Here is a 13039-nt window from a genome sequence, read left to right as displayed (position 1 = left end):
GATGGCCGCCGATATTCATCCTGATTTGATGGTGCCTCCGAGTGCTCCTTACTCGCAGTACACTGTCGAGGACATTCTCCGTCTGCCAGGGAGAGAAGGTTCACCAGTCATCGACCCCGACCGAGCGGACGAAACTTTGTGGTATGTTACATTAATTTTTTTTTAAAATTCGTTTAAAATTATTTTATAACTTTAAAAAATAATTTATATTTTAAATTTGTATTTTCCAGGTGGGGGGTTGACGGATGTCTTGCATCGGACGTAACCGACACGATCAAGGGTTACTTCTCCATGGCACATCCAAACTGGAGTAAGACGCCTCACTACGTCAGAAAGACGTGGTTCAAAATTTACGCTGTAAGTTTCTATAAATTAATTATATATACTTTAATTTTTTTCTTGATTTATATATATTTCTTTTAAAAAAACTAATTATTTATTTAATTTTTTCCACAGCAAAAATATCATTGGGCCTTGGGGGTCACTGAGAGGGTGAGGAAGGCAGCGAAGACAAAAGTTCGCTTGTTGGACACGGTCTCCAACTGGAAGGGTGACTGGATCGTGAAGGGGGATGAGCGTGGCAAACCCGCTGAGCTCACCACGGATTTGTGGGATGGCCTCATCCGTTATTGGCGTCTTCCTGATTCCATTAGAATTGCCCAGTCTTGCTCTAACTCTCGTAACACGATCGATGAGCACGGGAACGGGCCGATGCTTCACACTACGGGCAAAAAACCCCACGCCGGTGTCCGTATGGAAATGGTAATTAATTATTTTATTAAATAATTTTTTTAATATATATATTTTTATTCTAACTTTCTTAAATGTTTTTTAGGCCAAAGAGACGGGACATCTCCCGTCTCTTATGGAACTTTACGAGAGGACCCACAAGAACAAGGCGGGCGTATTTGTAGATGGCAAGTCCGAGCAAATCTACAACGACGTGGTTGCTCGGGTTGAAGACCGCCAGACCCAGCGGACCCAGCAGTCTACCGACGGATTACATGTCACCTTATCCACACTTGACGTGGATAAGATTTACGAGGAGGTAAATTTTCAAAAATTTTAATTTTTTATTATTCATTTAATATAACTTTAAATTTTTACTAACAATATTTATTTTTTGTTAAGGTTGTCCCTAAAAAAAGGGACGGACGTTGGGGATTGGTTCCGTCAACGATGTTCCGAGAGCGACATCGTCTTATGGTCAGCGACATGATGATGAAGTCACTGAGCTGCGTAACGAGTTGGCCTCGACAAAAGATTGTATGGGTGGAGTCGAGGGCTTCTTGGACGTTATAGCGGCCACAAATCCGGAATGGGAGTCCATGTTGAAGAACATGCGACAACAACATCCCATTCCAGGCGAGTCATCCGACACACATAACGAGGCGGATGTTGCGAGGAGGAGTGAGGAATTCTACCAGGCGATGAACGACCGTTAGTTCTTTTTTCCGGTTGTTGTATTATAAATTCAAAACTTAATTATATATAAAATATTTTCGTATTGATTTTTATTTTAAATTATAATTTTATTGATAAATTAAACAATTTAAATTATTTTTTTAATTATATTTTTAAATTCTGTAAAATAAAAAAAACGAAGTAAATTCGTAGCTAATTTACGACCTATTTACGTGGAAACTTTACGAGTAAATTACGAGAAAAAATAAACGAGTATTTTACGAAGAAACGTTTACGAGGAAATGACGAAGAAAGATAAACGAGTATTTTACGAGGAAACACTTTCATGGTAGTTACGTGTACTTTACGAGGAAACACTTTCGAGAAATTTACGTGTAGTTTACGAAGAACACGTTTCGAGGTATTTACGAAGAAATATAGCGACTTCCTTACGTGGAATATTTACGTGGTCTTTACGACGAAATGATGTACTTCGTCTTTACGACGAAATATTTTCCTCGCTAAGTTACGACGAATTAGCGAGGAAATATGTGTTACGACGAACGAGTAACGACAAAACTTGTTTCCTCGCTAATTCCTCATAAAGCCTCTTTTACGACGAACTCACGAGGAAAACCGTCCTCGTTAAACTAAACGTAACTAGAGTAGATATGGAGGCTTTTTACGTAATTAATTCAATGTAATTAATCACCCTTATTTGGGTTAAGCATGATTTCCCGAGTTATTCACAGATTCTCTAAATCTTTCATTAATATATTTTCCTTTTTATTGATTAAATTACTTTTTGATAAATCTAAAAGATCTCAAGTCTTTGTTGACTTAGATCGTTCTGTTTGGAGTTTCTCCTTCTTTTTAGTCTCTTATTCTCTCCTTAGCTTCCTCTCCACGATTACTCAGTTCTACGATGACTGACCAGAACGGAGATGCGCATCCGGTGGTAGACTCTCCGTCGTCTCCATATCATCAACTTCGACAGGATACTATCAGAGCGTACGAGACTATGTATGGCTCCTTGGACAATCATTACTCACTTGGAAACACACCCTTCTCTCCTTTGTCAGATTTGCAAATCCTAGAATCGAGTTTTGGAAGATTGGGTGTCTCGGATCCAAACGCTCGTCAACAGCAGCTACTTGATCATCGTCGAAGCAATCAATATCCTTTTGGCGGTCAAGATCGAGGTATGAATGTCCGTGACTACCATAACCCTTCGTATTATCCGCATCCAACTGAACGAGAGCAGCTTGATCAGGCTGCGCAGAGACTGTGGTTTAGTCAGGATAATCATTATGATGTTTATAAGTCATATGATAATGGTTCTCATGGGCGTAGCAATAGTGGCTTGACGGGTCGTCCTCCTTATATTGGCTTCAACGGAGATCTAGGAGAGGTTCCTTTAACCTCACGTAATCATAATTTATGTGATCAAAGCCCTTGGAGTTTTTCACATGTGCCTGGAACCCGCACTAATCGTCATGATCCCTACACCATGGATAACTCTAGAGCTAAAGATACCATACTTTCACGTGCTAAGGACGTTGTGGAGTCTGCTAAGTTGCAAAAAGTGATTGTGGAAGGTTCAAGGGACACAGTTCATAAAATACTTGACGAGTTGAAAACACATGTTTGTGAGCTGATGGTTGACCCGGTTGGCCATCAAGTCTTTCAAAAGATTATTGAGAAATGCACCGGTGAACAGACCACCCAAATTTTGAATATAGTGATTCAACAACCTATTCAGTTTGTCAGAATTTGTGGCGATACTCATGGGTACGTACTTTTGATATCTTATCCTTCTTAGCTCCATTTGATATCATTTAGTTAAACTGCAATCTGTCTTTTCATAACAGAACTCGTGCAATACAAGATTTGATGCGGTCTCTTTGTTCTGAAGAGCACATATCCCGCTTTATGCAAACTATATGCCATGTTGCACTACTCTTGACCAAAAGCACAAACACGAACCATGTGATTTCGTTCTGCTTCCGTCATTTTTCTCCTTTACAAACCCATGTTAGTATTTCTCTCTCTTGATTACACTAAATATATATATATATATATATTCATATGTATCTTATTTTCATAAATAGTTTGAGTTTATTTGTATTTTTTACTGAATTTTATATGTGGTATATTCTATAGTGTCTTCTTCAAGTGATTGTTCAGAATTGTTATCAAATTGCACTTGATCAGCATGGATGTTGTATGCTTCAACAATGCATTGGAAAATCCCCTCGAGAAATAAGGGATCCTTTGATTAGTGGCATACTCACTAACTCTCTGAGCCTATGCATAAACCGCTACGGGTAAAATAAGATGCATTACATAAATAACGTGGTTACATATTAATTGTTGGTGTAACACAATTATATTTCTATTTGTTAGAAACTATGCGGTTCAGTATGTGTTGGAAATGGAAAATTGTCAAGTGGCAGCGTCTCTAGCCCAATATCTAGATGGGCATTACGTGCAACTCTCTTGTGACAAATTTGGGAGTCATGTTGTGCAAAAGTGTTTGGAAACTAGACAATTTAACTCGAGGAGGATCATAAACGAGCTGATAAGTGACATTGATTCAATTCTTGTTGATCGTTTCGGAAACTATGTGATTCAAACTGCATGGGTGGTATCTCAGGTAAGAATTAAACATATTTTACATAGTTTGAGTGTATTTTGAAAATCATAATGCTTCTTTTGTTTGTTTGTAGGATGATATGCGGAGTAAATTGTTGTATCATATCAACAAGAATTATCCTTTAATGAGGTGCAACATGTACGGAAGGAAAATACTCGAGAAACTCAGTCTCTGGATATAGAACAACATATCAGGAGTAAGATATCGAGCCACGATTAGAAGTTAATGTTTGGTGTGTTTTTCTCTTTTGTCTTTTGACTTTGACTTTGACTCATGTTGTCAATCAGTGTTTATGTGCTTTATTTGTTACGTGTTTTCTTTTAGATTTGTGTTGTAGTTTCATTAGTCATGGTCTTTTATATTCACCCATCAAACAGGCTTTTAACTATTAAAAGTCTTCTTGTGTCGAATGCTTTCAATCGTAATTGTTTTCAAATGTTAGTGTGTTTTTTTTTTGTTTTTACGCATTATTATCACTGGTAAAGTTAGTGATCTCATTTTGTTTATACGTTTGTATCCTAAGTTTAATCGTTTTTGAGTTTTAGAAAAGGAGCGGCCCTGAAATTGGCCTAGAGGCTAGAGCAAAAGCATGCTTCTAAATAAAAATCGTTTACCAGGACAATTAAAATTTGCTCGGATGGGTTCAGTTATGTTTAATTAAACATGAAATATTATTGAATATATACTGCTGGAATCAAATACTTAAAAATCTCAAACGACAAATAAGACAAGGAATGGGTTTAATGATGAGGTTTGAAAGTCTGCAACTGAGGCGCTCCATAGCTGACAAGTAGGGGTGGGCACAGTTATTTTCTCGGTTCGGATTCGGTTCGGTTTGGTTAGTTCGGTTATAGTATTTTTCCAACTGAAATAAACCATAGTTAGTTTGGTTTAGTTCGGTTCGGTTTATATTTGATTCGGTTTGTATTCGGTTCGATTTGTATTCGGTTCGGTTTATTTTTTGGACCAGTTTAATTAGGTTTTTCTTAGTTTAATTTTTTAAAGATAAATTACGTTTTAATAAACATAAACTATATGAACTAAATTTAATATAAAACTGAAACAAAAACCTTTTAAAAATTCACAAAAAGTATATGAAAACTAAAACAAATGAAAGTTAACTAAAAAAAAATTAACATCATTAGTAATGTCTCTTATCAATACTATTAAAAGAAAATGAGTCCTGAAAAATTTATCTATAAAAGTTATTTGAATCCTTTCATTTTTAGTCCAACCTATAATATAAAACCAAATATCATAACATGCCTTTATTATAGCAACAACTTAAAATTTATTACATTTTAATAAATAACCCACAATATTTCCAACAATTATTATAACAACAATTGTTATCCTTTTACATTTTAGCAACCCACATTATTTCAATCACACGAATATACAATATATCTTGACTTTTAAAACATTTAATTTAAACTCTTGACTTTTAAAAATTTGATTTAAAATATATCGGATGTTTCATATGTTAGTTTAGTTATACCAATATCCTTTAATATTTCTACATTATATTAAAGGAGATAAAATGGGTTCATGTTTGGATCTACGGGTCTCGGTACGTTTGACATAACTAAATATTTTAAAATCTATAGTTTAAGTTAGGGTCGGTTCTTTTTGGTTTCGATTGGTTTGGACTCATAATTTAAATATCTGTAAGATAAATTTATTTTTTGAATACATAATAGGTTCGGATTGGTTTGGGTATTAGAATCCAAAAAAACACGAAGTACCCAAAACACCAAAAAGACTTGAAACACAAAAATATCCCAAATCCAAACAAATACCTGAAAAATATTCATATACTCAAAAGATCCAAAATTTTACCCGTAAACCTAATCCGGAGAACCGAAAACACCCAAAATTTTACCAACCCAAAATATGTTTTTCTAAAATTGAAATTTTACCCATAACCCCAAACTATAACCGAAAACCCGAACCAGAAACTTAAAAATATTTGTAATGCCGAAAACATATATGAAATACCCAAACATACCTAATATACACAAATCTTTCCATGTACTTTGGGTACCCGATCGAGTCTCGGATAGGACCCAAACTGGAACAGAAATTTGCGGTCCAAAAATATATTGAATATGTACTTTGCCCATGACTCAGACCCGACCTGCATCTATATTTTTGGGTTGGTTTCAAATTTAGTTTTTCAGGTCCGAAAAACTGTCGAATCGTATGAAAAAGTTAGATAAAAATGTACAGATAAAATCTGAAATAATCTCAAAACATTAATTCATATAAAACATTTTTATAATCCAAAACAAAACCGCAGCGCGGGTCAAAATCTAGTATCATTACTAAAAAGCATGGAATGAATCATCTTCCATGTGACGCTGTGGAGAAGAATTTTTGTTTTTTAAAAAAATTGCTTTAGGTTTTAGGTTTAGATTTAACATCACACATATAAGAATATAAAAATACAGACTTTTCTATTTTTTTTAAATCAAATATTTTGATGATTACATATTAGGTTAGAAGAATATATGTTAATAAATGAAAAATAGAAAATACATATTTTAGTATTAAAATTTTAGTATTGGTATTACTAATATTTTTAATTTAAATAATTACAAAAACACATCGGAACCAAACCATTCGGGTTGGGTAAATCTTCAACCGAATAGTTTGAAATAGACTTTGGTTCGGTTTGAATCGGTTTCGGTTCGGTTGGTTCGGTTTGACTCGGTTCGGTTCGGTTTTTTTATGCCCACCCCTGACAAGTCCACCTTCTTGGGAAAATTAGAGTTAGTGACAGGCAAATGACCCGAATGTGAGGTTATAAAATAATGAACTCCTGGTTCGGTCAGCCTAACAAGATCGTGTCCTGTCTTACGCACAACTAGAGCACCGCTAATTTCATAGACATCGTTAATTTCAGTGGCGTATTTGAAAAGCAAAGTATCTCCAATTTGAAACTATTTCTCCTCACTCCACTTTTTATAGAAGTCACTGTCATAAACTTTCCATCCTTTTGAGTCTCCGACCTTGTAGGTCTGTCCAACAGGAAGGGTCTTGCTCGGTGGTGGTGGAGGAATCGGACGTGAAGGGTCATGAATGACAAGAACTTTGAGTTTCTGTCCCGTTACACATTGAGCTTGGTTTGAGGTGATGAAATAGTGAAAACCTGATTCCGTGAGAGTCAGGACATCGTGTCCTGTGTTATAGACACTTTTGGAAAAGAATAGTCGCATCTCGTATTCCAAAGAGCCAGAAACTTGAGTCACGTCGTTGATGATGGGATCAAAGGCCAGAGAATCTCCCACGTGGAATGCCTGATGGTCGGTCTCGGCCTAAGAGTAATAGACATCGTCCTTGGCAGTCCATCCCTTGGAGTCTCCGACTTTGTAGATCCTTGCTGAGCAGCATCCCAAGAGAACCGCAAAGCTCATCAACACGAACCTGAAGATTCTCATTGTTGTCGCCATTATAACACGAAAGATCACAAGATCAAAGAAAGATAATTTTAGATGCAAATCTTGAACTAGCTGAATCAGAAAGCGTTGATTAATGTGTGAATGAAACGATAGAGAATACTGTAACCCTCCTTTTATAAGGCTTTACAAGCACTTTTTTGAGATTTTCCTTTCTACTTTATTTCCTTTTTAATGATTTAAACCGTTTGAAAATATATATTTTTAACTTGGATTTATCTCTTGTTTGTAAAAATAAAAGATAACGCATAAATCTATAACCTTTTTCTGATTAGGTTTGTGATGATTTCTAGTTTTCCTAATTTCATCAAAAATCTTATCTTTGGTTCACAAGGAACGATCTGATATGTATTTTAATTTTTAGAACTGATAAATACACGGATTATTAATATTTGATTATTACTTTTGACATCTATTAATACTTGTATTTTGTTGTTTCCTATTAATTTTCTTAGAGAATAACATGCCAATTTCATGAAAGTATTGTGGGCTTTTCTTGATTTGATATGTTGGATTTGGTTCAAATCACCAAACCGAACGAGTGAAAAAGTTCGGTATGATTCCGGTTCGACGGGTCTTACTAGTTAAACAACTGCCGCTTGATTAAGGGCGTGATTGGTTCAAACGCAGCGGTTGCGATTACGGTTGCGGGAGTTTGCGGATGCAGGTGATTGCGATTTCTAACGGTTTTAAAATATTTGTACGACTGTTATTGCGGTTATAAATCGGTACGCTTGCAGGATACTTATTACTGGTTAACTACCAAATGCAGCCGCCGTTAAATAATAAATTAACAATATTTACATTTTCTATAATTATAAAAATATCAAAAATCATAATATTATGATAAATATAAAAATTATATTTAGAAAGTTATAGTTTTAAATTTTTAAAAATTATAGAAAATATTTTTATTTTAAAAATTTATAATATTAATTAAAATATATAGATATATTTTAGTATTTTATAATTCCAATTTAAATTTTTTATTGAATATTTTTATTTTTGTATTTATATTGTTTTAAAAAAAAGAAAAAAAATTATTACCCTCCGCAACCGCCCGCAACCGCCCGCAATCACAAACATTAGCTGAAACCAACTTTTGAACTTAAGAGGTTTATAGCGGTTTGAAACAGTTCAGAACGGTTTGAGTGATTGTTGCAAAACACCAACAACCGCTACCAACCGCAAAAGCTAATCGAAGACGCGAAAAGTTTTGAACAAAACCATCATGAGGTATGATTTATACCGATATTGCCCGCCTGTTTCAAAGAAGTTCGAATTCTTGTATATGAAGCTTTCCAAAAACAAAATGAAAGAAACCCTCTTAATAATGATATTACTATATTAGTGATTCCCAAGTTTGGTGAATTATTAAATTGATTAATATCCTTTCTGTTAATTAATTAAGTAATGTTTCTATAGTACCTTTTTAAACTTAATTTGTTTGCAAAGAGCCAAAGAGTTGCCATTGTCATCAAGGGACCAAATTAACTCGCATGCTCAACGTTTATAATTACATACACCTACTATCCTTTTGCTTCATTTACATATATTTTAATTTTTAGCCTCGTGTCACCTTTACTTCCCGCTTCACGTCACGTTGATGACATATCTTGCGACAATCCGTCTCACTCACTAAGACCTCTATGTTCACAGCTCTGCAGGGCACCGACTTCAACCCTTTTATTATGAGTGTTTTCTGACTCCATAATTAGGTTGCTGGTGCGCTTGGCGTTCCTCGAATCCAAAACCTCACTTTTTAACAACACTTCTACAGAACGAGTTGTCACCAATTGATGCTTAAGATCTGCAACTCAATTGGTGACAACGCCAAACGCATCAATAACCTACATGGGAGAGTCAGCGAGGGCTCACATGTGAGGGGTTAAGGTTGTCACATATCTATCATACAATATGTTAACATCATGTGCACTTTGATTTTTTTTTCTTTTCTTTCTTAGTACGTAGCTACCACAAACTAACACCGAATCACACAAGTTTTTCACAAAAAGCTGTCATGATTGTCCGCTCAATTGTGTCGTTGGTATATATGGGCTTCTTCTTCTTTACTACTTAATTATGTAATGGACGTTGTCGACTTCTAAATTCTATGATAATAATGCATGGTTCTATATATTACTAGCTAGGTGATTATCGATGCAACGTATAATTAGAACTAGCATGTTCTTATTTCTAATTTTTACTGGTTAACTAGGATTATACTTTTAACATCTGTATATCTTTCGTGCTTTCTTATAAATAGGATTGAACACACAACACTGCACTTGAGAGTGTAGAATAATAATTGAAATGGTTATTGTGAGGTTAAAAATATGATAGTGAGAAAGAAAGCAAACACAATATATATATATATTCAAACTCGGCCCCCTGAATCAACCCCGACCCCTCTAACAAATTACGAACTTCAGAAAGCAATACTGTTTTTTTTTTCTTATAAATTTGTGATGTCGACTTTTGGTGGCCATCCTCATGCTCATGTATACCATACTCGTCTATATATTTGCTTTTAGCATCATCACACTCAATTGCTTTGTGCTAGAGACGTTATGCGTACATATAATAAATAATATATATTACTAGATACATCATTATGTATATTCTTTATCTAAGAGAAACATAAATTAGTGAGCAACTAGCCTTACAGGACACGAAAGGCATGCCTTAAGAATTTAGCTACAATCACAGATCCGTCTCCTAGCACCGTTGCCATCTTCTCCATGGGATGTCTACAAAGCCGGCACTGGACAAACAAAGCTGGACGAAACGTTTGCCTTAATCCCTCAAATATTTTTAAAAAATTACATAGACATAGATTTTCCAATCTATATGTAGACTCTAAAATTTGTAAAAAAAAACTTTTTTATTAAAATCTTTATTAAATCGCCTGCATCTCCCAAAATTTCAAGACCGACCATGATTATAACACATCCATTGATGAAAAGGAGGAGGAGAAAAACTGAAGAAGATTGGTTAGAGTTTATGTTAATTTGGTTTAGGCTTAAGAGCTTATCACTAATTTGATTTGGTGTTGGGTTTAGGTGTTTGATATCATATTCAGATCAAAACAGATAAAACCCATATGCGCAAGGCTTTATCCGTTTTAAATTTTCTTAAAATTAGAAAACCTGTAATTGAAAGATTACTACGGCCAAGTCAGTTAATGTTAAAATCCTAATCATAACCAAATAGAAAACAAACACAAACGAATATATGTGATGACACAAACGAATTAACTGACTTGTATAGAGCATATATGGTTTAATTTTTTTTTTTTTTGAACTTAGTATATGGTTTGATTTCATGCACATATTTCTTATATACTAGCATATTCGCTGGCATATCCATGTTTCATTTGAGTATATATGTATATGTATGCAGTATCCTAAACGCAATGTCAAGTTGACATTCTCCCTGTACTTCAACTAATTTTGACTGTATCGAAACTATATATAGAGCAATTGTGGTTTAATTCCATGCACATATTTCTTATATATTAGCATATTCGCTGGCATATCCATGTTTCATTTGAGTATATATATGTATATGTATGCAGTATCCTAAACGCAATGTCAAGTTGACATTCTCCGTGTACTTCAAAAAACTGTTGGTGCGTTAAACAGCAAAAACAAAAATTAGGTAATTAATAAATTTTAGGGAAAATTGGATAAATATATGAAAACTAGGAATTAAATCTATATTCTAGAAAATATGATTCAATGGTTTATGAATTCTATTGAACCCCTAAAACTAAATGGAGGACTAATCAAACATAACATCAAAAACAAGCTTAAAGATGACAAAAGTCCCATAATCAATAATCTAAGAAAAAAATCATAAGTCTTCTCCTTAATGTAGAGATTCATCTCTCCAAAATTACAAAACCATACTCTAAGTCTAAATAGAAAAAAATGCCTAAAATAACTAGAAATATATAGTCCAAATCATTTTTTGTCAAATGTTTTTAATATAGCTGAGCTAAAATAAGGAAAACCAATATTTTTCTTGTGTTAATAAACGGCTTGGCCTATGACTGGATCGATCAGTCGACTCGTATGTAAATCGGCCGATCTGATTTCCATAGCTATGTTTGAGCAATTGGACTAGCCTCCAAATCTAAATGGTTGATTTCAGCTTCTTTGATCAAATCTATAACCATCCGCATCTTCTCTTGGTGTTCACTGATCTATATATAGACAGAGATATACAGAGAAACCTCTATAAATTAATAATGTTAGAACTACACCAAAAATATATTTTTTTTATTAATTTATAGAGATATTGGTGATACACAGCTTCTTGTGTAGGGAGCTGGTGACTTTCTTACAGCACGAGCTATGGTTTGTCTTTGCGAGGAGACCGCTTCGATTCTCATTGCAAGAGTTCCACGCCGTAACCGGGTTTGAATGCGATACTCATATCTCGCTTGAGGAGTTTGAAGAGTGGAAATATGATGGTGGTTTCTGGAGCAAGGTTTTGAGGAGAAAAGATGGAACAATTACACTCTTCAACCTGTGGACTAAGGACAAGGAAGCTGTAAAGAAGTGGAGGAATGCATATCGCGTACGTCTTGTCTACTTGGCGATCATTCTTTGTGTGGTATTGGCGAGAGATGAGAAGGCTAATATCCCCCTGAAGTACATCGCGGTGGTCATGGATCTTGACAGAGTTCGAAGGTATCCTTGGGGAGTTGCTGCTTATGACCTTCTCTGCAAATCAATAGCCAAAAATCGTTCCCAACTGAAGGAAAAGACCACTAGCTATGTCTTGGATGGCTTCTCATACGCCTTGCAGATTTGGGCAATGGAAGCGGTACCAAAAATTGGGAAGCTTTGTGGAAAAAAGCTGGATAAGGGTTTCAAGGACGGTCCTAGATGCATAAACTGGATGGGAGCTGCGAAGGTGTCATATGAGGAGATCATTCGCTTGGAGGAGATTATTACACCCAAGGTAATTTTATCTATTTATGACGACTCCTTCCGGTTTGAAATGAGTATTTAGTATCTAACTGTATTTCCCTTTCTTGTGTAGGATGACATCTACCCATACATCTCATGGACAGGAAATTATGATGTTGTCAAAGCTCAGGCGTTTCGCAGAGATGATGATGTGGAGGATGATAGAATCAATGTTCTGATGGAGATGATAAAGAAGGGGCATGATTTTAGTGAGCATGTTTGGGAAACTGAAGAAAATGAAGTGATTTCTGTATCTCTCGATGACGAATCAGCTGTGAATGATGAAGCAAGCGTGAATGTTGAAGCAGCCGAGAGTGACGACGACTTTCAGACTCCGAAAGGATCAAAAAACGTTGGTTCTAGATCAAAGAGGGGTAAAAAGAGGCTTCCCGATCGTGGTATGGAGAAGAGAAAGCATAAGGTTCTCGCAAGTGGTGCAAAGCAAGCTCCTTTTAATGAAGACATGAAGGCTTTTATGACACAGTTGTTTGAGCACAGCTTCTCTGGAATGGAACAAAGGATACAGAAACAGATGGCCGAGC

At 35.2% G+C, this 13039-nt stretch overlaps 2 protein-coding genes and 1 pseudogene across 2 annotated transcripts in view; 2 read left to right on the top strand and 1 right to left on the bottom strand.

Annotated features, from left to right (window-relative positions):
* Window positions 1–2295: 2295 nt before the first annotated feature.
* Window positions 2296–4404, top strand: LOC106305114 (pumilio homolog 15-like). The gene is made up of 5 exons (XM_013741490.1): window positions 2296–3195; window positions 3276–3438; window positions 3568–3731; window positions 3811–4060; window positions 4134–4404. The coding sequence occupies exons 1-5, from the start codon at window positions 2330–2332 to the stop codon at window positions 4239–4241; spliced, it is 1551 nt and encodes a 516-aa protein (XP_013596944.1). The 5' UTR covers window positions 2296–2329; the 3' UTR covers window positions 4242–4404.
* A 1980-nt stretch (window positions 4405–6384) lies between these two features.
* Window positions 6385–7512, bottom strand: LOC106302744 (annotated as a pseudogene).
* A 1237-nt stretch (window positions 7513–8749) lies between these two features.
* The window catches only part of LOC106302743, a 21252-nt gene continuing 16962 nt past the window's right edge, over window positions 8750–13039 (top strand). The window contains exons 1-3 of the mRNA XM_013739192.1: window positions 8750–8754; window positions 11847–12489; window positions 12571–12918. Coding sequence (XP_013594646.1) covers window positions 8750–8754; window positions 11847–12489; window positions 12571–12918 — 996 coding nt within the window. The remainder of the gene's footprint in view (window positions 8755–11846; window positions 12490–12570; window positions 12919–13039) is intronic.

Source organism: Brassica oleracea, chromosome C7 (assembly GCF_000695525.1).
Source record: "Brassica oleracea var. oleracea cultivar TO1000 chromosome C7, BOL, whole genome shotgun sequence".
Taxonomy (NCBI): Eukaryota; Viridiplantae; Streptophyta; class Magnoliopsida; order Brassicales; family Brassicaceae; genus Brassica; species Brassica oleracea.
The sequence above is the reverse complement of the archived record's forward strand: the minus strand, read 5'-3'. Positions and strand labels throughout refer to the sequence as shown.

Excerpts from the sequence above, each read along its gene's own strand:
- LOC106305114 (XM_013741490.1), top strand. The coding sequence starts at position 2,330 with ATGACTGACCAGAACGGAGATGCGCATCCGGTGGTAGACTCTCCGTCG. Across the intron at positions 3,732-3,810 it reads CTATGCATAAACCGCTACGG|AAACTATGCGGTTCAGTATG; the intron begins GTAAAATAAGAT and ends TCTATTTGTTAG. Across the intron at positions 4,061-4,133 it reads CTGCATGGGTGGTATCTCAG|GATGATATGCGGAGTAAATT; the intron begins GTAAGAATTAAA and ends GTTTGTTTGTAG.